Source organism: Carcharodon carcharias, chromosome 10, assembly GCF_017639515.1.
Source record: "Carcharodon carcharias isolate sCarCar2 chromosome 10, sCarCar2.pri, whole genome shotgun sequence".
Classification (NCBI taxonomy): Eukaryota; Metazoa; Chordata; class Chondrichthyes; order Lamniformes; family Lamnidae; genus Carcharodon; species Carcharodon carcharias.
Genome location: NC_054476.1, coordinates 117,111,899 through 117,138,040, shown reverse-complemented (window position 1 = coordinate 117,138,040; position 26,142 = coordinate 117,111,899). Strand labels below are relative to the sequence as shown.

The window sequence follows — 26,142 nt, the reverse complement described above, 5'->3', positions numbered from 1 at the left end:
TTTTGTGTGTTGGCATGTCGGGCCTGCCCCCAATGGCGATATTTCAGTCGAGGGTTCAGTTGAATTCTTTTGCATGGCATAGGGTTGAATCCTTTCCTAGGACTGATAATGGCAACACATTTGTCACAATTAGTACTGTCCTTTCCTAATTACTCCTTGTTTCTATTCACTGGGGGATCTCTCACTGTCCACTATTCTCAGACTTTATCTTTTGCATTAATCTGATTGTTGGTTTCTTTCCTGCTGTCTTATTAGCCTCAATTGCTTCCCTCTTCCCAGTTGTTGTATGATTTTACGACTTCCCTCAGTAATTCTAGGTCTTCTTAAGTACAATATTGAGAAATTTCTTGCTTGATCCTTTCATAGATGTGTTCTTGTCATTGTTTCTGCTGCCCCACAATGTAATCTCTGCAGTCTTTAGGAACATAAGAACAGAGGAGTAGGCCATTCGGCCCCTCAAGCCTGCTCTGCCATTCAACTAGATCATGGCCAATCTTCTACCTCAATGCCATTTTCCAGCACTGTTTCTAAATCCCTTGATGCATTTAATATCAAAAGATTTATTGATCTCTGTCTTGAACATACTCAATGACTGAGCCTCCACAGCCCTCTGGGTTAGAGAATTCCAAAGATTCAGTACCTTCTTAAGTGAAGAAATTTCTCCTCTCCTAAATGGCCTGCCCCTTATTCTGAGACTATGTCCTGGTTCTAGATAGCTCCCCCTCCCACACCACACCATCCCCAATCCTCCGCACCACCCCCCCCTCCCCCTTCAGCTAAGGGAAACATCCTTCTTGTCTACCCTGTCGAGCCCACTAAGAATTTTGTTTGCTTCAATGAGATTAACTCTCATTCTACTAAACACTAGAGGATACAGACCCAGTCTCCTCAGTATATCCTCATAGGAAATCCCACATCCAGGAATCCGTCCAGTGAACCTTTGCGGCACTCCATCTATGGCAAGTATATCCTTCCTTAGGTAAGGGAACTAAAACTGGTCTCAGTACTCCAGGTGCAGTCTCACCAAGGCTCTATACAATTGCACCAAAATCTCTACTCCTGTACGCAAATTCCCTTGTGATGAAGGCCAACATACCATTTGCCTTCCTAATTGTTTGCTGCACCTGCACATTAGCTTTCAGTGACTCATGAACAAGGACACCCAGGTTCCTTTGGACATCAACACTTTCTAATCTCTCACCAATTAAGAAATATTCTGCATTTCCATTTTTCCTATCAAGTGGATAACTTCACATTTTTCCAAGTTATAATCCATCTGCCATGTGTTGCCCACTCACTAAGCCTGTCTAAACTCCCTTGGAGCCTCTTTTTACCCTCCTCACATCTCACATTCCCACCAAGTTTTGTGTCATCTGCAAACTTGGAAATATTACATTTGGTCCCCACATCCAAATCATTGATATGGATTGTGAACAGCTGTGGCCCAAGCACTGATCCTTGCGGTTCCCCATTAGTCACAGCCTGCCAAACCAAAAATGACCCATTCATTCCTACTCTCTGGTTTCTGTCCACTAACCAATTCTCAATCCATGCCAGTATATTACCCCCTATTCCATGTGCTCTAAGTTTGCATACTAACCTCTAGTGTAGGACCTTATCAAAAGCCTTCTGAAAATCCAAATACACCACATCCACTGGTTCTCCCTTACTTATTCTGCTAGTTGCATCCTTAAAACAACTCAAACAGGTTTTTTGAACATGATTTCCCTTTCATAAATACAGGTTAACTCTGCCCAATTCTACCATTAATTTTTAAATGTTCAGTTATCACATCCTTTATAATAGATTCGAGCATTTTTCCTACTATTGATGTCAGGCTAACAGATCTGTAGTTCCCTGTTTTCTCTCTCCCCCCTTCTTAAATAATGGGATTACATTGCCATCTTCCAATCTGCAGGAACCATTCCAGAATTCATAGCATTTTGGAAATGATCATCAAGGCATCCACCATCTCTATAAACAAGCTGTATTATTTAAGTTGTATGATCGCTGAGCTTTTGGAAGAAAGGCTTGCATTTATATAGTGTCTTTCACAACCTTTAGACATCCTAAAGCACTATACAGGTAACAAAGTATTTGTGAAGTGTAGCCACTGTTGTGGAAATTCATTTGCACACAGCAAGGTCTCAAATGTAGGAATGAGATAAATGACCAGATAATCTCAATCACAGAATCATAGAATCACAGTGCAGAAGAGGCCCTTTGGCCCATCAAGTCTGCACCGACATGTGAGAAACACCTGACCTGCCTACCTAATCCCATTTACCAGCACTTGACCCATAGCCTTGAATGTTATGATGTGCCAAGTGCTCATCCAAGTACTTTTTAAAGGATGTGAGGCAACCCGCCTCCACCATCCTCCCAGACAGCACGTTCCAGACTGTCACCACACTCTGAGTAAAAAAGTTTTTCCTCACATCCCCCCTAAACCTCCTGCCCCTCACCTTGAACTTATGCCCCCTTGTGACTGACCCTTCAACTAAGCTGCTCCCTATCCACCCTGTCCATGCCCTTCATAATCTTGTACAACTCGATCAGGTCGTCCCTCAGTCTTCTCTGCTCCAACGAAAACAACCCAAGTCTATCCAACCTCTCTTCATAACTTAAATATTTCATCCCAGGCAACATCCTGGTGAATCTCCTCTGCATCTCCTCCAGTGCAATCACATCCTTCCTATAATGTGGCGACCAGAACTGCACACATTATTACAGCTGTGGCCTCACTAAGGTTCTATACAACTCCAACATGACCTCCCTACTTTTGTAACCTATGCCTCAATTGATAAAGGCAAGTGTCCCATATGCCTTTTTCACCACCCCACTGCCTTCAGAGATGTATGGACACACACCAAGGTCCCTTTGTTCCTCAGAACATCCTAGTGCCATGCCATTCATTGAATACTTCCTTGTCAAATTACTCCTTCCAAAGTATCAACTCTCACTTTTCAGGGTTAAATTCCATCTGCCACTTATCTGTCTATTTGACCATCCCGTCTATATCTTCCTGTAGCCCAAGACACTCAACCTCACTGTTAACCACCCGGCCAATCTTTGTGTCATCCATAACTTTACTAATCCTACCCCCCACATAGTCATCTATGTCGTTTATATAAATGACAAATAATAGGGGACCGAGCACAGATCCCTGTGGTATGCCACTGGACACTGGCTCTCAGTCACTAAAGCATCTTTCTGCCATCACCCTCTGCCTCCTACAACTGAGCCAATTTTGAATCCACCTTATCAAATTACCCTGTATCGCATATGCATTTGCCTTCTTTATAAGTCTCCCATGTGGGACCTTGTCAAAGGCTTTGCTGAAATCCATATTAGCTACATCAACTGCACTACCCTCACCTGCTTTGATTCTGCCCGCTGTGGGAAAACTCCCCCACTTACCTACAAATTTTGCCATGGGATCTTTTATACCAACCTGATAGAGCAGACGGGACCTCATTTCAACATCTTATCCAAAAGACAGCACCTCCAACTGTGCAGCACTCCTTTAGCATTGCACTGAAGCGTGAGCCCAGATTTGAGCTCAAAGGCAGAATTTTCCATGCCCGCTGGTACAGGCGTGTTTCACAGTGTGAGTAGGCAATATGGTGAGAGGGCTAAAAATTAGTTTCACCATGTTGTGAAACTGGTTTGCGATTGTCCACTCAGCCCATCAATGGCAGGCCGCATTTCCCACCATCGGACGTCAGGAACCTCATTGTAATACATCTGCATATTGTTACAACGTGGCAGGTGATATATGCAGATGGGCCAAATCCACCAGGGAAACTTGGCCATGCAATCACAATGATTTTGCAATCCATATTTATTACGAGAAGATGTGTGCACTGAATTCAGAGCTAATGAGTCCACCAAGACCTTTTGAGACTTTAAAAATTAAATTAAAATATTTATTAACAAAATAAAAGATTCCAAGCACATACACAAGGCTGCAATGGCTTAATACTATAACAAATCCTAAAATTCCCAATTAACCTGACTCCCCAACTACATAACACCTTTAAGGCAACAGTCCAAAATAGATTTTAGATTTAAAAGAACAAGCCAGCTGGTTACTACAGTACCTTCTTGACAGTAGAATTCTAAAAGCTTGTCACCAACTTTACTTACTGGACACAGCAGACTTTTGCAAAAATGGCTGGAGGTTTCCCGAAGGCTATTTCACACACTCCTGTTAGATCTTACATGGCCCTCTCCCCAAAATAGCCTTTCCTTCTCCTTTATATATGTTTCTCTCTTTTTAATATGTAAATTCCTTTGTTCTAAATGTCTATGGAACTTTACCTTTCCCATAATATAAAGATTTTTCATGCTGGCAATACTGTCAGTAACCTTTGGAAAAAATAAACACACTGCTTAGTCTTGTTTATCTGGCTAGCTGTAAACATTCTAAAATCCCTTTGAAATCCAAACAACCCTTTAGTTATCTAAAAATGCAAATTTCCTTCACACCTTACATGCTAAGACAGCATCCATGTTTACTTGTAATCATTTCAAGTACATTTCTACACTTAATTTCTTTTGATAATTTCAAACTTGCAGTCTACCTGACTCCAAATGCAACTAAATCACACAGATAGAACCACCTACACTGACACCCATAAACCTACTTTACAATAAGCCGGAATAATATTATGAAAATGATTATAATTTCGTAACAATATCATTATAAGCCCAGCACGCCTGAATCAATCCCCCCCCCCCCCATTCCTGCTGGATCATCCAAGCAGGTCGGTGTGATTGCACGCTGACATTTTTCACAACAGCATTTAAAGGCATGCACATGGCTGGCTGCACTTTGAGGGGAATTCAGAGGTGAGTGCACAGTAACATTGTGAGGGTCGCCTGTTGGACTTCAAGGTTGAGGCACATTGCATGGGGTAGGGCCTGCAAGGGTTCCCCTGCAGTGAGGTGACTTGGGAGGGCCAAGGGCTGCCCTGCGGATGAGGTGACTTGGGAGGGCCAAGGGCTGCCCTGCGGTTGAAGGTAGTGCACAAGTAGGTGCGGGGTGCAGGGGAGGGAAGTGGCCACACACACTAGGGAAACCTTGTATAAAGTGACAATTCCTCTACAGCTGAGACAGTTCAGACACAGCCACATTGACATGCATGAAGTCGCACCTCTGACTTATCTGCCCATTCAAGCAACGCAGAGGTATGAAAGTGCCACCAAGTGCTCGAGTTTTTCACCCCTCAGACACAGACTGCAAACTAATGACTGTTTTAGTGGACTGCAGAACAGTTGGACAACAGGGTACTTTGTACAATCAACTTGCTAAAGCTGACCATGGAGCAGTCACTGGCGAAGGCGCTTACAGCAAAGTTATCATCCTTGTTTGGACCAGTCCCTCCCATGGTTCAAGCTAACAGTGCTGCTTGCAGTGTGGGTTAGGAGAATGACTGAGCTGAGAGCATAGCATGCAGTCCAGTGGGCAAAGCTGCTGCCAATCGGTCAGGTGGAGTGGGGCAGAGGAGGGTGGGATTTTGAGCAACCATGCAGCGCACTAAACTCTGGCCATCCAAGTGGTGGCCAGCACTCTCTGGGATGCATTAAGGGGCCTTCAGACTTAACCAAGAGACGTTCTTAGATCCCAAGCTAACACACGAGTGTCTCTCTTTCATCCTGCAGGAGGAATACATCAGCAACATGGAACCTGGTGAACTAGCTGTATGCCTCATGGCTTACACAGAGCGCAGATGATGGAGAAGATAGCCAAGGAGACGCCTGGCTGTGCAGAGGGAGGAGCAGCACCCTCAGAGTATCACAAGCCCCCACCCACAAATGCATCCATGAGGTCCTTGATGCCATCTTCGCGAGGGCACACAACTTTATGCATTTTGCCCAGGACCAGGACAGCCAGGATGCAAGAGCAATTGGATTTGCCCAGATCTCGGTTTCCCACAGGTGCAGGGTACCATCGGCTGTACTCACGTGATGCTCCGATCTCCGTCACAACACGTGGTCAACTATGTCAATCGCAAAGGCTTCCACTCGCTGAATGTGCAGCTCGTGTGCGACCACCACAAACACATCCTGCAGGTCTGCACCCAGTTACAGGGAGTGTTGATGACTCCTAGATTCTCAATCGGTCACAGATCCCTGACCTCTTCCAGTGTCCACAGAAGCTGCAGAGATGGCTCCTCGGGGACAAGAGCTACCTGCAGAGGACGTGGCTGATGACACCTGTGCGGCGGCCTCAGATGCAGCAGAGCAAGGGTATAACAAGGCTCATGCTGCAACTCGCAGCTTGGTGGAGCAAACCATCAGGATGCTGAAGATGAGGTTCCAGTACCTGGACTGGTCTGGTGGAGCCCTCCAGTATAGCCCACAGAGGGTGTCACACATCATCGTCATCTGCTGCGCCCTTTACAAACTGGCGCTACAACGGAGAGAGGAGCTTTTTTTTTTACTCATTCATGGGATGTGGGCTTCACTGACTGGGCCAGCATTTATTGCCCATCCCTAATTGCCTTTGAGAAGGTGGTGGTGAGCTGCCTTCTTGAACCACTGCAGTCCATGTGGTGTAGGTACACCAACAGTACTGTTGGGGAAGGAGTTCCAGGATTTTGACCCAGCAACAGTGAAGGAACAGCAATATATTTCCAAGTCAGGATGGTAAGTGGCTTGGAGAGGAACTTCCAGGCAGTGGTGTTCCCATGTGCCTGCTGTCCTTCTCCTTCTAGATGGTAGTGGTCGTGGGTTTAGAAGGTGCTGTCTAAGGAGCCATGGTGAATTGCTGCAATGCATCTTGTAGATGGTACACACTGCTGCCACTGTGCATTGGTGGTGGTGGGAGTGAATGCTTGTGGATGTGGTGCCAATCAAGTGGGCTGCTTTGTCCTGGACGATGTCAAGCTTCTCGAGTGTTGTGGTAGCAGCACTCATCCAAGCAAGTGGGGAGTATCCCATCATACTCCTGACCTGTGCCTTGTAGATGGCGGACAAGTTTTGGTGAGTCAAGAGGTGAGTTACTCATCGCACAATTCCTAGCCTCTGACCTGCTCTTGTAGCCACAGTATTTATATGGCTAGTCCAGTTCAGTTTCTGGTCAATGGTTACCCCCAGGATGTTGATAGTGGGGGATTCAGTGATGGTAATGCCATTGAACATCACGAAGTGATGTTGGATTCTCTCTTATTGGAGATGGTCATTGCTTGGCACTTGTGTGGCACGAATGTTACTTGCCACTTTTCAGCCCAAGCCTGAGTATTGTCCAAGTCTTGCTGCTGGCTGAGGAGGAGCTGGAGGTCTCCTCCAATGAGGAGGATGTTGATGGGAATGATGGCGAGGAGGCCCTCGAAGGTAACAATGATGGCAATGAGGCCCTTGCACTGGCCAGATGAGGCAGGTATGCTTGGGAGGCCCTCATCATTGCTAGATTTGTGGAGGATGATGATGACATGCAGTGAGGAGACACCATAGATCCTCGCATTGCATCTGTGAATATTTGCCTCCAGTCTGACTTATGGCAGCGCACATACCCTCTGTGAGAATGCTCCTGTCATGGAGACACAGCGGAGGCCCTAATAGTCACTCGATTGCAGGAGAGTGATGACAACATGCAGTGAGAACATTTCATAGATCTTCACATAGCCTCTGAAAGTGTCTGACTCCTGTCTGGCTGAGGGCAGCTTGCTCGTGCTTTGTGATCAGGGTCATATCAAGGAGATGCAGCCGTGAAACTTTAAAAGCACTTGATCCTTTGTCCGCTTTCAGCACCTGACCCCTTCAGAAGCACAGCCTCATTAGTCACAGATGCTGAAGAGATGGGGGCCAGCCCCATCTTAAAGGTGCTGAGAGCACACAGAGAGAATGACGGAAATCTGTGACGTCTGCCCACAACATTCTGGCAGCAATGACCAGCACTGCCAAGGTGCAGGCATCAGTAGTGTGTCCAAAGAGTGTCAGGCCGGACATCACTTTGTTCTGAAGGCTGCAGAAAGCACAGGGAAGAGGCCCTGGACTGAGGCACCTGCCTTTATCTTGTGTAGAACGGTTTCACATCTGAGTTACAAGGACACTGCTCATCAGAACGAGGAGCCATAGGCATGGAGACATTCTTGGGAGTTTATTGACAATAGTGAACATTATGTACAAGTGATTAACACCTGTGTCCAGGCTGTGCAACCACATCTTCTTAACTTTCTTAACTCTGCCTCTACGTCTTGGTTCTCCCCGGACATCCACAGCGGAGGTGGAGGCAGCCTGTTGACTGTGACGCTCTGTCTGTGATGACCTTGCTGGACTTCCTCTGGAGGGCTGAGACATGGAAAGCCCTGACCTGTTTTTGGGGTCCTGCTGCGTGGCAGTGGCACCCTCCTCGGCCTGTGGAGCCGGAGCTGCTGGGGTCACAGGAAGAGGGCATGCGGATGGGCTGGACTCTCCCAGACTCACCGGAGCTATCAACTTAACCTGACTGCAGACAGACTCCTCCATCATGCATTGCAATCTGAGGAGTGCAGTGGACATCCCTTCCTGATGTTCCTGAGCTTGTCTTTGCAGCTGCAGCAACTGAGGTATGATTGAGTCCAGAGGCTCATCATCTGACTTGGAGTCAGCAGATCTCTGGCCACCAGCAGTCCTCCGAGTGCCAGAGACCTGGGAAATCCCTGCCACTGCCTAGTGTGGATCAGACAGTGTGATGTGCTCACCAGATTGTGATCCTGAGGCTACTCTAAAGCTGGGTCCCACCGAGGTGTGTATCTCTGCGCTGGTGGAGGATGTGGGTGAGTGTTGTGATGGATCTTCAGGGAGAGTACCTCCAGATTCCTCTTTTAGAGGTTTCTTCAGGGCTTGATTGGAGGCCTTGGGTCATGGACTCTGTCGGCTGTTTCCCAGATGAGCCTGCAGAAGCAAGGAGAGATAATTAGTGCATGGTAGTGGCCTGTGAAACAGGACACGTCACTCACAGCATGGTTGTCTGCTGGATGTTGAGTGCTGGTTCCTCACTTGATAATGCAGCGCCGACCTCACCACCAGCACAGGACCCAGTCCAGATCCTCGCGGCCAGCTGGATAACTGTTTTCAAAGTCTGTGAGGATCTTCATTTCGGGCATTCCTCCAGCAGCCTGCAACCTCTCCCTCTTGTTGTGTGCCAGCTTGTCCTGCATGAATAGAGATGGAGAGAGTGTAAGCAGGATGCCACCGGGCCAGATGATAAGTATGCCTGGCCTGTGTGGGTGGTGAGTGTTCCCATGGATGGGCTGGGGACAATGAAGGTGTGCGTGAGAGAGTGAATGGTGATGTCCCTTGAATTGGCAGTGAGTGAGGGCCCTGTGGATATGTGATGGGTTTGTGAGTGTGTGAGTTGAGAGCGTTAAGAGTGACTTACCCTGGAAGATTGGAGGAGATTGTTCATCCTTTTTTGGCACTGGGTGGTTATCCTCTTTTGCAGGGCGTTGGCACTGACCACCACTGCCACCGTCTCCCAAGCTGGATTGGTGATGTTGCTGCCCATCCTGCGGCCAGACCGAGGGTAGAGGATATCACGGTGAGCCTCCATTGTGTCCAAAAGGCACTCAAGGGATGCATCATTAAACCTTAGGGCTGCAGTCTTCTTGACAAGCCTTGATAAGGAGGATGTCAAAAGGATTTTTCCTCTTGTGGATGAGTCCAGAACTGGGAAGAACTGTTTGAAAATTAGGGGTCGCTTTTTTAGGACAGAGGTGATGAGAAATTTTTTCTCTGAGGGTTGTGCGACTTTGGAACTCTCTGCCTCAGAAGTTGGTGGAAGTAGGGTCATTGAACATTTTTAAGGCAGAGGTAGGTAGTTTCTTGTTAGGCAAGGGAATCAAATATTATTGGGGGATGGGATAGGAATGTGGAAATCAAAACACAAGCAGATCAGCCATGATCTTATTGAATGGCGGAGCAGGCTCAAGGGGCCGAATGGTCCACTCCTATTCCTATTCCTTATGTTCTTACTTATGCCTTTCAGGGCGGTGTCTTCTATGCATTAGTCTTAGGCTGGAAGCACTTAAAGATGTGCATGTGGCTACACTTTAAATATGACGCTTGGCATGAGGAAGTGACGAGGTGATGGCATGGTTGGTGAATGAGAGACCACCATTGAAACAGCATGTTTCCTGGGAATATATAATTAATGTGGCAGGATTGAGCTATACAGCATGAGAAACCGTCATTGCGGCCGGCGGGTAAAACATCACTTTTCCCACCTGTTACCATACTTAGTGCAAATCTGGGATGATTCTGCCCAAGTCTCTGAGTTGGTCTTAAACCCACAACCTTCTGATTAACCACTGGGCCAAGGTGACAGCAGACAACTCTGGAGGACCAGTCAGTAAGATGAGCCTCTGGCCCATACCAACAGCTACTCCCCACTGCAACCACAGCTAACTTAACCTTAACAATGATTAGTGAACCACCCTGTGATTGCTCGTGAGCTATCCCTCTCATAGTATTGCATGTCTGTGTAAGGGCCTGCTTCAAACAGAAATGGTGACATTTGGGGCTCTGGTGAGTGCTGCTCTCTCAAGGAGGCTGAGTTTTTGTTATTGTGCAGTTAATTAGCAAGCAATTAGGAAGGCGAATGGCATGTTGGCCTTTATTGCAAGAAGATTGGAGTACAAGAATGAAGAAATCTTGCTACAGTTGTATGGGGTTTTGGTGAAACCACATCTGGAGTGCTCTGTGCTGTTTTGGTCTCCACATTTAAGAAAGGATATACTTGCATTGGAGGTGGTACGTGAAGGTTCAGTAAATTGGTCCCTGAGATGAGGGGGTTGTCCCATAATGACATGTTAAGTAAATTAGGCTTATGTTCTCTGGAGTTTAGAAGAATGAGAGGTGAAACCTACAAAACCGTGGACACTGAGAGTGGTTTCCGCTGGTCAAGGAACCTAAATCATGGGGCCACAGTTTCAGGATAAGGGGCTGGTCATTTAGGACTGAGACGGGGAGAAATTATTTCGCTCCAAGGGTTGGGAATCTTTGGAATTCTCGATCCCAGGGTATTGTGCTTGCTCTATCATTGAATACATTTAAGGCTGGGATAGACAGATTTTTCGTCCCTTAGGGAATTAAGAGATATGGGGGCAGGACAGGAAAATGGAGTTGGTGCCGAAGATCAGCCATAATTGTATTGAATGGTGGAGCAGGCTTGATGGACCGTGTGGTCTAATCCTGCTCCTGTTTCTTGTGTTCTTGTACAAAAAAGAGAACATAGAGTTACTGGGGAATTAAATCATTGTTACCGTCCAGGACAAAGCAGCCCACTTGATTGGCACCACATCCACAAATGTTCACTCCCTCCACCACCAACGTACAGTAGAAGCAGTGTGTACCATCTACAAGATGCACTGCAGGAATTCACCAAGGCCCCTTGGACAGCACCTTCCAAACCCATGACCATTACCTTCTAGAAAGACAAGGGTAGCAGATAGATGGGAACACCATCACCTGGTATTCCCTGTCCAAGTCACTCACCATCCTGACGTGGAAATATATCACCGTTCCTTCACTGTCACTGGGTCTCTGGACCTCCCTTCCTAACAGCACTGTGGGTGTACCTACACCACATGGACTGCAGTGGTTCAAGAAGGCATCACTTCTCAAGGGCAGTTAGGATGGGCAATAAATGCTGGCCCAGTCAGCGAAGCCCACATCCCATGAATGAATTGAAAAAAACTATTTCACACTTATGCACAACCATTGAGTATGAACATATTGACATAATAAATTGTGCAAATTACTTAATACCTAACTAAAATGATACATTTTGTGAGATAGAAATTCTCCTTGGGCAGTAGAGCTAACCAAATGGATGTGAATCAGCCACACCTTGTCTTATGTTCAGTTCTTCTGGAGTTATGGAGCTGCCTGTTGGGCATGCAGCCGAAAAGGCTGCCCATTCAACACCACTCAATTTGCCATACCACCCACCCTGCACCCCCCAACCCAACCAGGGTAATTTCTAACCCCTGTAAGTTCAGCACTCCTCCCACAATTGCCACGGGTCCAATCCCCATCAAGTTCTCCAAGCCTGATTTCTCCCTTCTACAACATCAGAGCTTGACAGTTATTCCAATTTCCAATTACAAGGACAATCAGCCTTTAAACATAGGAACAGACACATTTTGATGTGACAATCAAAATTCATTCAAGCAGAACTTCTACTATCTCATCATGATGTGAACTGTATAATTTGAGTCACCCAGTTATCTCCTCTTCTATGACCTTAACTACTGGCCAATATACTTTTGATCTGCCTATCTGTGAAAACTATAGCACTAAAAATTCACAGGCTGTGATGCCAACAGTTATGCCAGGATTGTGTGATCTGACACTGATGACCTCACTGGAGTTTAAGATGTCAGTAGAATGGCATTTGTATGTAGTTGATAGCCGCTCCACGCTGTTACAGATGGACCTCAAGCACTCTCTCCTGCCCACCGACCGAGCGTGGGGAACTGCAGAAGTCTACATCCCTTCTCTGAGACTGTGGAATGGAGCCAATTAGGGTATAACAATTAAAGGAAAGTTTGGGAATTTGTCTGTGTTGAGGCTGGGACACCTCATCTCATACGGTGTCCAGTAAGACACCACATGCCAACTGAACTGGGGAGCAGGAAACAGCCAGCATTAGGAATCCCTCTGACCCTAGAGCTATCTTGATGTTATTTGCCTTGTAATCCTGTAATTGGTGAGATGTTGGGCACAATTCTATTTTTGGAAAGTTCCACCCAACAACCACTGGAGTTCTACAAGAAAGGATTTGCAATTATGTAGCGTGTTTCACGATCTCAGGACATTCCAAAGCACTTATAGCCAATAAAGTACTTTGTAACATTACTTCATTTCTTATATTAAAATATTAGTTGTCAATTTGTGCACAGCTAAGTCCCAGAAACAGCGGTGGCCAGGTTATTCTGTTCCTTAATGATGATCTCATTGCAGCCTTTATTCAAACATGGTCAAAAAGGATGAACTCCCGAGGCTAGGTGACAGAGACTGCCCTTGACATCAAGGCAGCATTTGACCGAGTGCGGCATCAAGGAGCCCCAGCAAAACTGGAGTCAACCAAAATCCGGGGGAAGGTCTCCACTGGCTGGAGTCATACCTAGCACAAAGGAAGATGGTTGTGGTTGTTGGAGGTCAATCTTCTCAGCTCCAGGACATCACTGCAGGAGTTCCTCAGGGTAGTAGCCTCAGCCCAACCACCTTTAGCCAATTCATCACTGAGCTTCCTTCCATCATAAAGTCAAAAGTGGGGATGTTCGCTGATGATTGCACAATGTTCAGCACCATTTGTAACTCAGATACTGAAGCAGTCCATGGCAAATGCAGCAAGACCTGGACAATATCCAGGCTTGGGCTGGCAATTGGCAAGTAACATTCGCACATCACAAGTACAGGTAATGATCACCTCCAACAAGAAAGGATCTAACCATCTACCTTTGACATTCAATGGTATTACCATCACTGAATCCCCCACTATCAATATCCTGGGGGTTACCATTGACCAGAAACTGAATTGGGCTAGCCATATTAATACTGTGGCTACAAGAGCAGGTCAGAGGCTAGGAATCCTGCGATGAGTAACTCACCTCCTGACTCCCCAAAGCTTGTCCACCATCTATAAGGCACAGGCCAGGCGTGTGATGGAAAAATCTCCACTTGCCTGGATGAGTGCAGTTCCAACAACACTCAAGAAGCTTGACACCATTCAGGACATAACAGCCCACTTGATTGGCACCCCAACCATGAACATTCATTCCCTCCACCATTGACACATAGCAGCAGCAGTGTGGACCATCTACAAGATGCACTGCAGGAACTCACCAAGGCTCCTTAGACAGCACCTTCCAAACCCACGGCTGCTACTGTCTCGAATGACAAGCGCAGCAGACACATGGGAACACCACCACCTGGAAGTTCCCTCCAAGCCACTCACCATTCTGACTTGGAAATATATTGCCGTTCCTTCGCTGTTGCTGGGTGAACGTCCTGGAACTCCCTTCCCAACAGCACTGTGGGTATACCTACACCACATGGACTGCAGCAGTTCAAGAAGGTAGCTCACCACCACCTTCTCAAGAGTATTTAGGGATGGTCAATAAATGCTGGCCTAGCCAATGATGCCGACATTCCATGAGTGAATAAAAAAAAGGTGGAAATATTAGCCAAGCTACCAGGAAAACTCCCCTGCTTTTCTTCAAATGGCCAGAATCTGTCTGAACTCCCAAGAAAATTAATGCCATGTCCATATATATCCCATGCTACTAATTAAAGGTATAAACATGACTGGCTTTTATTAGTTTGGTTCCACAGGTAGCACTCCAGTTTTATTTCAGAATTGTTGTTTTTGCGCATGGGCTTTCAAAAGGTATTTGATAAAGTAACACAGGATAGGCTTGTTAGTAACATTAAAGCCCATGGGATATAAGGGCAGTAGCAGCATGGACACAACATTGACCAAGGAACAGAAAACAGAGTTATTGTGAATGGTTGTTTTTCGGACTAGGAGCGTGTGTATACTGTTTACTATGCAAATACTGTGTCCCCTAGGTTCTGTGTTCGGACTACTGTTGTTTTAGGTATAGATTAATGACTTGGACTTGGGGGTACAGGGCACAACTTTGAAATCTGCAGATGACACAAAATTTGGAAGTGTAATAAACAATGAGAAAGATGGTAATGTAGAACATTGGAGGAATGGCCGGACATGTAGCAGATGAAATTCAATGTAGCAAAATTTGAGGTAGTACATTATGGTAGGAAGGATGAGGAGAGACAATTGAAACTAAATGTAACAATTTTAAAATAAAATGCAATTAGAGAAAGAACTAGGAGTATTTGTGCATAAATCTTTGAAGGTGGCAGCAGGTTAACAAAGCAATTAATCATAAAATGGATATGGCACAGAAAGAGGTCATTCAGCCAGTTAATGAAGCATATGGGTCCGTCGGCATTATAAATAGTGGCACAGAGTACAAAAATCAGCAAGATGTGCTAAAACTACATAAAGCACTAGTTCAGCCTCAACTGGAATATTTAGTTCAGTTCTGGGCACCACATTTTAAGAAGGATGTGAGTATAGAATAGGCTTACTAGAATGACTCCCGGGATAATCAATGTGGTTAGACTGAAGAAGCTGAGGCTGTCGTCTTTAAAACAGAGGCCAAGTAGAGATTTTAGAGAGGTGTTTAAAATCATGGCAAGTTTAGGTACTGTAAGTAAAGAGAAACTGTTTCCAATGACTGGTTGATAACTGGAGGCCACAGGTTTAAGGTGACAAAAGAATCTGAAGAGACATGAGGCAAAACATTTTTATGCAACAAGTGGTTAGGATTTGGAACGCATTGCTTTGATAGAGTGGTGGATACAGATTCAATAGTAGCCTGCAAAAGGAAATTGGATAAATATTTGAAGAAAAAATTGCCTGGAATATGAGGAAGGAGCTAGGGAGAAGTAACTAAATTGCTCTTTGAAAGAGCTAACGCAGAGCTGATGGCTGCAAAGCCTCCTCCTCTACTGTACTATTTTATGACTTTAATTTTTTTATATCAATTCTTTCTTATCACTTGGAATCATTTCTTCTCATGACTTGGTGAACTGAGAACACTCTACTTATACTGTGACTGATGTAGAGACAGAAAGGCCATTTCTGGAAACCACTTGAAGAGATGGCTGTTGATTTGTCAGTCTATGGCTCTCTTTATGAATTGCAATAACAATGCCAGTGCCTGTTAAAGGGTACGATGAGGTCTTGTCTGGATATACAGTTTTAATTTGGGAACTTCAAGCTTTCTCTTCATGTAGTCCTGGGTCATCCTTCATTTGACCGTCAGAACCTGAGGTTGCTGAATGCTACTTGGATGAAAACCTTCCCTGTGCCATCTCTAAAAACCTATGTCCTGAGCTAAGTCCCATTACTGCAGATTCCAGCGATGATGTGGCATCATCTACATAGGCAGCAACAACAGCCCTTCACAGACAAACAGGCAGCTAAACTTGGAACAAGCATTTCAGGGAGGTTCTTGCAGTTGTGTTGAAGTTGTTTTGAACAAAGGTGTTGGAATTCATGGTAAAACATAAAATCCAGCAAATAATTACAAATACAAAATTCAAGTCATGTCGTGTGTGCTCCACCTGAAGGCAGGTCCTTAGCTCATTGCCTGCTGATGCTTCACCCTGGGCTATTTTCTTGACAGTTTAGTCAGTGGTGGTTTGCCATTGCCTTCCGCTCTCAGGGGTAGGGTGAGGTGGCAGGTTTCAAGTCTACCACAGCCGGAACAGGAATCAAGCCTGTGCTGTTGCCATTATTCTGAACCACATACTGGCCATCGAGCCAAATGAGGTAACCGGCAGCCAAAACTGAAGCAATAAACATTAATTCATAAATTGTCTTCAAAGAGAACATGCCGAGGGAACAGATTTGTCAGTCCCAGATTATAGTTCAGTTGTTGTGATGTTATTTGAATGATGGTTGTGCCTGTTAATTCTCCTTAAATTCATATTTACTTTGGTTGTTTTATACATTCTATTTACCTAATGATACAGGTTACAAAAGTTTATTTGGGTGCTGCTAGGAACTGGATTTCCCAATGACTTAAAAGTGGCCTTTGAGCTCTGGGACCTGGTTTTAAATCCAATCCAAACTGATGGAATAAAATCCATGTCTGTTAATTGTAAGGGTTGTAAGGGTTCTGTATGAAATGGATTTGGATAGGCCCAATTGAGCTCAAGTAGAATTGCACTAATTCTTGCTCAGGGAGATCATAGGAGCATTTGTGTGGGACATGGAAACAATGAGCCATAGCAACTGAGCTCCGGGGCGTCGTATCTGGGGTGGTAACCAAAGGTGCACTGGGGAATTCCATCCCCGGAAGTTCCCAGGTAAGGATTGCACAGCAATTGTCTGGGAAGTGCAAACTTCCAACGAGCAATCACTCTGCACTGCGAACCATCGAAAATTGCAATTTAAATCGCAAACTTCAGATGGTTCCGACTGTCTTACATCAATAGTTACCCAGAAACAGTTTGAAGAATTAAAACCACTTCTAGCTTCTGGGTAACTATTTACAGACCAACACCAACCCCTCCCACAGGATTCCCCTCACATCCCCAAACCCCCAGGAGCCTACCCCCAACCCCCCCACCCCCTCAACCTGACTATTTACCCACCAGGCGGGACCCCCTTACCCCATACTCCACAGAACTGCCCCCCCACCACTCTCCCCACAAATAGGACTCCCCCATGACCTGATCCAACACCCCCCCCATGCCCAACCCACTCCCTCTCCAAATCTTACCCAGTTACCTTACATGCTCACGTTGTCAAAGACCTTTAAACCTGGCTGGACCTTTAAACTTCCATGGTTTATGGCAGCCAGTGTCATAAAAAAGGGGCATAGCTTACTTACTTTTAACTCTACAGCCCTCAATGGTAGACCCCAGGGATGTGTTGCACTGCCCAGATCTCACCCAGCCTGAGTTGAAAGGTCAAGCGAGATAGGATCGGTCAGATTTATAGATAAGAACTTTCGAGGAGTGGCAGTCTGACTCAAATACTTCATCGACATTTACAGCCCAGTGTCAAACAATGTCATCCGGATACAATAGGAGGTGCTCTTCTGAGGTTGGGGTATTATTGGGGTGGTGTAAGGATAATGTAGTAAATGTAATATACTTGGATTTTCAAAAGGCGTTCATAAGCTATCACATAGAAGACACATGACTACGGTCAGAGATTCTAGAGTTGGGGGCAAGTAGCAGAATGGATAGCAAGCTGACTACAAAGCAAAAACACAGAGAGTAGATGTGAAAGGTCTGGCGGAGGATAAGAAATGGATCAACGTGGATCACAAGAACATAAGTGCACAGGATATAGATGCAGGAGTAGACCATACCACCCATTGAGCCTGCTCTGCCATCCAATATGATCATAGCTGATCTTGGGTTTCAAATCCACTTTCCCACCCACTCACCATGTCCCTAGATTCCGAGAGACCAAAAATTGGTCCATCTCGGCCTTAAATATAGTCAATGATGGCACATTCACAACCCTCTAGGGTGGAGAATTCCAAAGATTCACAATCCTTTGAATGAAATCATTTCTTTTCATCTCAGTCCTAAATGACTGGCCCCTTATCCTGAGACTGTGCCCGAATTCTAGATTCCCCAACCAGAGGAAGAAATCTTTCAGCATCTATGCTGTTGGGCTCTTTCCAAATTTTGTTTGTTTCAATGAGATTGCTTCTCATTCTGCTAAACTCCAGAAAGTATAAACCCAATTTACTCAGCCTCACATCCCAGGGACCAATTTACTGAACCTTCACTGTTCCGCCTCCAATGCAAGTATTATCCTTCCTTAAATACGGAGACCAAAACTGCACACAGTGTTCCAGGTGTGGTCTCACCAAAACCCTGTACAATTAAAGCAAGACTGTAATCCCCTTCAATAAAGGTCAACATGCATTTGTCTTCTTAAGTGCTTGCTGTACCTGCATGCTAACTTTGTGTTCCTTGTATACGAGTACACCCAAATTTCTCTTTGTATGTCAAGATTTACAAGTTTCACACCTTTCAAGAAATATATTCTGCTTTTTTGTTCTTATGACCAAAGTGAATGACCTCATGCTTAACCTACATTATACTGCATCTGCCACCTTGTTGCTCACTCATTTAACCGGCCTATATCTCTTTGCAGCTTCTTTGTGTCCTCCTCACAGCTTACAGTTCCACCTAGCTGTGTATCATCAGCAAACTTAGATACATTACTCTCTGTCTCTTTGTCTAAGTCATTAATATAGACTGTAAATAGCTGGGGTCCCAGCACTAATCCTTGCAAAACTACACTAGTCACAAGCTGCCAACTTGAAAATGCTGGTACCACTGTTGTTCACTATTTACATAAGCAATTTGGACACAGGAATCAGAAGTATAATTTCAAAATTAGCGGTTGACAAGTTGGGCGCACAGTCAACGCAGAGGAAAAATGTGACAAAGTGCAAGAACATGTTAATAAACTTGCAGAATGGAAGTGCAAGTAACAAATGAATATTAATATATATAAATTTGTGTGTAAAGTGACCGCATATTCTCTGGATAATAAGAGTCTAAAGAGGATATAGGAGCAAAGGAAACAAGGACTAGATTCAGAAATCTTTAAAGGTATTAACAAAGGCTAACAAGGTTATAAAAATACAAACAAAACACTGGAATTCATTTTTACAAAATAGAATTGAAAAGCAGATGAATTATGCTAAACCAATATGAAAACTTGGTTAGGCCACACTTATGTGCACAGTTCTGGTTTCTATATTACAAAAAGGATATAGAAGCATATAGGAACATAGGAGAAGGAAAAGGCCATTCAGCCTGCTCCACCATTCAATACGATCATGGCTGATTGAACACTTCAATGCCTTTTACCCACACTATCCCCATAACCCTTTACAATATTGTTAATCAGAAACCTATCAATCTCTACCTTAAACACACTGAGCTTCCCGGCCCTCTGGGGCAGAGAATTCCAAAGATTCACAATCCTCTGAGTAAAGACATTTCTCCTCATCTCGGTCCTAAGTGGCTTCCTCCTTATTTTGAAATTGTGTCCCCTGGTTCTAGACTCCCCAACCAGGGGAAACATCTTACCTGAATCTGCCCTGACTATCCCTTTAAGTATTTTGTAGGTTTCAATGAAATCACCTCTCATCCTTCGAAACTCTAGAGAATGCAGGTCCAGTTTTCCCGATCTCTCTTCATAAGGCAGTCCCACCATTCCCAGAACAAGTCTGGTGAACCTTTGTTGTACTCCCTCTATGGCAATAATATCCTTTCTGAGGTAAAGGGACCAAAACTGCACACAGTACTCCAGGTGCGGTCTAACCAAGCTTCTATACAACTGAAGCAAGGCTTCACTACTCCTGTACTCAAATCCTCTTGCGATAAAGGCTAACATTCCATTATTAACATTCCTTTTATCCACACTATCCCCTTAACCTTTAATGTTATAGTTAATCAGAAATCTATCAATCTCTACCTTAAAAATACTCAATGACTGAGCTTCCATGGCCCTTTAGGGTAGAGAATTCTAAAGATTCACAATGCCCTGAGTAAAGAAATTCCTATTCATCCTCATCTTTCACATGGAGAAAGTGCAAAAACATCTTTGAAGGCCAATACCAGAACTGAGGGGTTCTAGTAGGAAAGACTGAACAGGCTGAGGCTCTTTTCTCTAGAAAGAAGAAAGCTGAGGGGTGACCTAATAGAGACCTTTCCTCATTACTGGAAGATAGTAACTCAAAATGATATCCAACATCTCAATTCACTGCTCCCACAGAAATAGTGCAATCTGATATTGCGCTATGCACTTGTCCTATCGTCCCTTCCCCATTCCCTCTAAGAGTCACACAATCTAAAGGTTCATTTATATTCGAAGCAAATAGTGAAAGTCAATCAACATTGACTGCTCCTCTATCCTTAGTTGGGCTGAGCACACTGTACAGCTGTTTTGTGACTGATAAAAAACTTTTGACCAGGTAAACTGGGAAAGTTGTTGAAAGTGCTGGAGGCAATCAGAGTTGATTGGATGTAAAATAACGATTGTAGCTTTGTACATGGGACAGACTGCTACAATCAGCACAGTATTTGATGAAAATGAACCCGGTGTAATCAGGCACCGGGTGAGACAAGGCTGTATACTATCACCATTGCTCTTTAATATTTATGTGGAAGCCATAATAAAAGAAGCACCAGGTGAAGTATAGAAAGGTGTCAAAATAGGAAATTATTTGGCGAAGATAGTGTGATTTATAAATGACCAGAGCCTAGTGTCTAGCACAGAAGATCTACAGATACTAATGAATGGAATAAATGAAGTGATGAAAACTTATGGATTGAAAATTAATGCAAAAAAGAGGAAACTTATGAAGATTGGAAGAAGTAATGGTGGGAAAGCAGAATGGTGGAACAGGTATCACAATTTCAGTACCTGGGAAGCACTCCCAAAGATAGTTAGTGTTAAAACAAAATCGGAGATGAAATAGCAATGTCAAAGAATGCATCCTTGAAACAAAAAATTGCTCAGCATAGGAATGAGTGGAGACTTTAAAATGGAATTAACAAGACTGTGATTTGGAGTTTATTGTATCTATTTGTTGTATGGGGTTGAAACATTGGCCTTGAGAAAAGTGTGAAATGTGGTTCTGGAGAAGGATGGAGTGGGTCAGTTGGAGAGAACACAAGGGCAACGAAGAAGTTCTCAGGAGGGTAGAGGAGGAAAGAATTGTTTGTGAATGTCATCGAGAAAAGGCAACAAGGTTGCATAGGACACATTCTAAAGCATGTGAAGTTGTTCAAAGTCCTGATCGAGGGAAGATTAGGGAGATGTAGATATAGAGGGAGAAAGGGAATGATGACATTAGACAACTTGAAATTGAAAATGGGAGGGGTGGAGAAATGAGCAGGGGACTGTTAAGTTCCAATGGCTGCTTGATAATAAAGACAGAGACCAAGACTGACTCCTTCAAACAGAGTTTTATTCTGGTAGATAAAACTCTAGCCCCAGAACTTGTCTCACCTGTTTTCCCTTTTTATACATACCATATGGGTACTTATGGTTAACTAATAATTATCATTTAAACTCCTTGGGAGTTAACTGTTTCCTTCCCCAACAGGAACCTGCCTGTAGGCAGATCACTTTATATTATACTGGTATAACTATGTGTTTTGTGGCATGCAATTTTCTCGAAGAAGAATTTACTGAATCTAGTTCTAGTACTTACAATGAGAGCATATTGCCTTTGTAGGAGACCACAGCAACTAGTGCTTCCCCAAGATCAACCCAACAATCAGATAATGTTATCCTTGTCTGATGGGCATGTATGGTTCTCTCCGTATGGATAGCAATTGACTGCAATGGCAGACAGTTGGCAGCTGGGCAGACCAGCATCTCCTTCTCTATTGGCCCCAACAGAAAGGGAGGCCTGGGGAGTGCAGCAGTGGTGGTTTTCACCCATGTGCACGGCACAATTGTCTGCACTCATTTACCCTCAGGGCACCCCCCACCCATCACTAACTAGTGCCATCTGCATTGGACAGCTGGAAAATTGAATTAATTATGGGTGACTTGCCAATAAATCAGAGTCCGAAGGTCATGACTTCAAGCTGCACTCTAGAGACTAGGCTGACACTCCAATGCAGTACTGAGGTAATGACACAGTGTCTGAGGTGATCTCTTTCAGATGAGAGGTTAAACCAAGGCTCTACCTGCCCTCTCAGGTGGATGTGAAAGATCCCATGACAATATTCAAAGTACTGGGCAATTCTCTCAGTGTCCTGGTCAACATGTGTATCTCAACCAACCACTAAAACAATGATCTTCCCATTTATTTCATTGCTCTTTGTAAAACCTTAAAGCATGCAAATTGGCTGCTACACTTTGTATATCACAACAGTGATTACAGTGCAAATGTACCTCTTTAGTATTAGAGCATGAGGGATATCCTGTGGTAGTGGAAGATGCTATATAAATGCAAGTTCTTTCTATATTCTTTTTCTTCTAACTGCTGGTAAAACCAAGTCATTTTGTGTCTCTACAAAAGGTAGAATCACACTGAATGATTTCCAAAAGAAAAACCACAGCACCATAACTACTTACAACTGATACACAATTTCCGTGAGTGCATCCCTGAGATCAGACATTACAGACTGTCCCTTTCCTCACTGTCTGGCACCTCTAGTGGTGCATCACATGAACAATTGGTATACACTTTGGGCTTGGTATATCAGCTGCAGAAAAGTACTGGTATAGATCCAGTGAATGCCCTCTTGTACTTAAATCACAAAAGTCAGGGACTGCAGACCACCTTCTCTGCACTATTACATGCAGCTCTTCTCATCCAACAGTTATAAGTGGACTCTTGGAGCGAGGAGGAGGATGCCTGTTGCCCCTCAAACCTGTTACTGAAGGCCATGGCTTGATCTTTGCCTTTGATCATTCAAGTTGGATTTTCTCAGTCCTTGTCATTACATTTTAAAGCTGACTGTTGGCACTATTGAATGTTCTGAAAGAAAGTTGAGGTCGTCACTCCAAATGAGCCAGAGTTGACTAGACCTGTGGGAGCAGATTGATGCTGACAGAGGCTGAGGAGCAGGCTGTTCAGTCTTTCATCTGGGCCAGGATTCATATGGTGGGGAAGACATGAAGAAGAGGTCAAGGTTGGGCAATTATTTTAAAAGTACACCCTGCTCCTTCCAGGTCTGTACAGAAACAGTACATTATATAGGAAAGAAAAGAAAAAAGAAAGACTTGCACAATCTGATGGGGAAATGGTGGCATATGGTGGTAATGCCACTCGACTACCAATCCAGAGGCCCAGGTTAATGCTACGGGACATGGGTTCAAATTCCACAATGGCAGCAGGTGGAATTTAAATTCAATTAATAAAATCTGGAATTGAAGCTAGTGTAAATAATGGTGACCATCAAACTATCATTGATCATTGTAAAAACCCATCTGGATCAATAAGGCCCTTTAGGAAAGGACATCTGCCATCCTAACCTGGTCTGACCTATATGTGACTCCAAATCCACAGCAATGGATAACTGTCTTCTGAAATGGCCTAGAAAGCCACTCAGTTCAAGGGCAATTATGGATGGGCAACAAATGGTGGCCTTGCCAGTGATGGCCACATCCTATGAAAGAATAAAATTAAAAAGACTCAGGACATCCCAAAGTTCTTCGCCAGTGAAGTACTTTTGAAGTGTGGTCACTGTAGTAACATTGGAAACACAACTGCCAATCAGCACACAGCAAGCTCCCGCATGTGGATGCAGTATAATGATCAGATAATCAGTTCTAGTGATATTGGTTGAGATAGAAATATTGACCAGGATACCAGGGAGAATTAACTTGCTCTTTGAAATAGGGCATGAGATCTTTTACATCCACCTAAACAGGCAGCTGTGGCCTAGGTTTGATGTCGCATCCGAAAGGCAGCAACGCCAACAGTGTTGCACTCCTGTGATGCAGTACAGGAGTGTCAGTCTGAATTAATTGCTCAAGTCTGAGAAGTGGGATTCAGACCAACAACCTTCTGGCTCAGAGGTGAATGTGCTACCAACAGGTGTCAGAGAACTACACACAAGTGTCCTAGGAAGGGGAGTAGAGTGGGTTAGAATTCCAAAGAATATTTTATTCACTTTAAACTCCTCTTACCTTGTGTCTAATATTTGTTGTCGAATTGTTTTGATGTATTCAAAGCTGTCAAAGCAGCAGATGTCATAAACCAGTATGTAGGCATGAGCGCTCCGCAGTCCTCGACAACACGTGTCCGCCCATTCCTGGAAATGACATGCAAACTGGGATTAATTCATTAGACCCTCAGCTATCCTTCCAGATTAAACATTAAACATTAAAATGAAGCCTTTCTGAGGTTAGTGCCCAATTGAACGATTTGCATGAAAGAAATTACAGGTCAAATAAAGAGTGATTGTTCCCAAAGCACTCTTGAAGGGATATGCCAAATCTGATTTCTCCTCCCATCACAGCTGTAACTATGGGATCCTAGGTGATTATTTAGACAGGGAATATAAATTAAATATTTCAGGAAAGACTCACAACTTCCACTTTGGAATCCTGCTTTGCAGTTTGGTTAATGTCAAGCATTACAAATTTAGGAATCCTAACTGGGAAAAATCCTCACAAAGGGCGTTGCAAAAAGTGAAACTTACCTTTATGCAAATTATTTGATATTCACAGCTATTGTTTAGTTGCGTTTATATATGCAACACAACAGGGTTGTATGTTATATGAACAAGGCAAAAATGATGTACAATACGTGTAATCAGGGCTAAATTGGATAGCCTCCTCAATGCGCAATTAACCCCTGCCCATCTGTTGAAATGCAGGTAGCACACTAATTTCGTGCTACCTGCTCGTTATAACGATTGTTGCAAGCAGTCAGTGTTAACCATGGTGTTCATCGACTACATGCATTAGCAGGGGGGACCAAAATCGTGACTTCCTAGCACCTGCCCTGCTTCAAATGAGACTGCACTTCTTAAAGGGAAGATGCTTTGTGGCTGGAGCAGGTTTTGGGAGTTATGCAGGAAGTGGAGGAATGACACACCAGGGAGGAAAGTCTTCCAGACACAGGGTCACAAGGCAGTGGGAGCAGCTAACTACGGAGGTCAATGTTCAGCATCGAGCCCGAAAGACCTGCATGCAGTGTTGTAAGAAGTTAATTGACTTTACACAAATTGTCAAAGTCAGTGAATGCCTCTTCAAATATCATATCCTGCCAAATGCACCAGTAGCCTCAGCCACTGCTCAAATCACCCTTATTACTCACCCACCAACAATCTCAATCAATCAGGACTTACACCTAACATTCATAGCTTCACTTCACCTTCATATTCTATCCTGCTGCAAACCTCACATCCAGATCTTACTGCTAACTAACCATGACAGCCACATTACACAAATAGATAGCACAACACTCACTGACACACTTATCTCTCTCTGACAGGGCATAGGGTGGCATGCAATTGGAGGCAGTGGGAGATGGCCGAAGGGGACAGGCACACACACTGAGTCTTCCTAATCCCCTTGGAGGACACAGTTATTGGAAACTATTCCATTATTGCTGAGGCTGTGGCCAGTGGAGTGGCTGAAACAATTGAAGGTGACTGCATCTCCAACATCCCGCTTCCCCCTCAACCCACACTCTCTTCCAATTCCCAATTTGTGGATGGTATAAGCATGCAACTCTTATTTCACAACCCCTTCCTCACCACAACCTTACCTATTGTGCTTATTTTTTCCTTGCAAATACCCAAGAAGTCAAACCTGGTTTGGGAGTAGAACATCAACACGAGAGCGCTGATGAAGTTATAGCATCGCATTTGATTTCACGCTTGCGGCCACCAGCTCAGATACTGACCTCTTAGAGGGTTAGATCAGAGGTGGGATCTGCACATGATTGGGAGATTTGATACTCTTTCGAGTACAAACCTGTTTCCATCTGTTTCAGATGAAGTCACATTGTTCCATAGTTTGCCATTGTGAGATTTGAACACTTGATCTGGGGGTTACAAACCCAATACCATAACCACTTGGCTATTTAGGCCAAGCTT

The 26,142-nt window shown here is 44.3% G+C and overlaps 1 protein-coding gene across 1 annotated transcript in view; it reads right to left on the bottom strand.

Moving 5' to 3' along the window:
* LOC121283577 (ras-like protein family member 10B) overlaps positions 1 to 26,142 on the bottom strand; it is a 172,386-nt gene that overhangs the window by 82,171 nt on the left and 64,073 nt on the right. Inside the window, exon 2 of the mRNA XM_041198328.1 lies at positions 24,224 to 24,348. Coding sequence (XP_041054262.1) covers positions 24,224 to 24,348 — 125 coding nt within the window. The remainder of the gene's footprint in view (positions 1 to 24,223; positions 24,349 to 26,142) is intronic.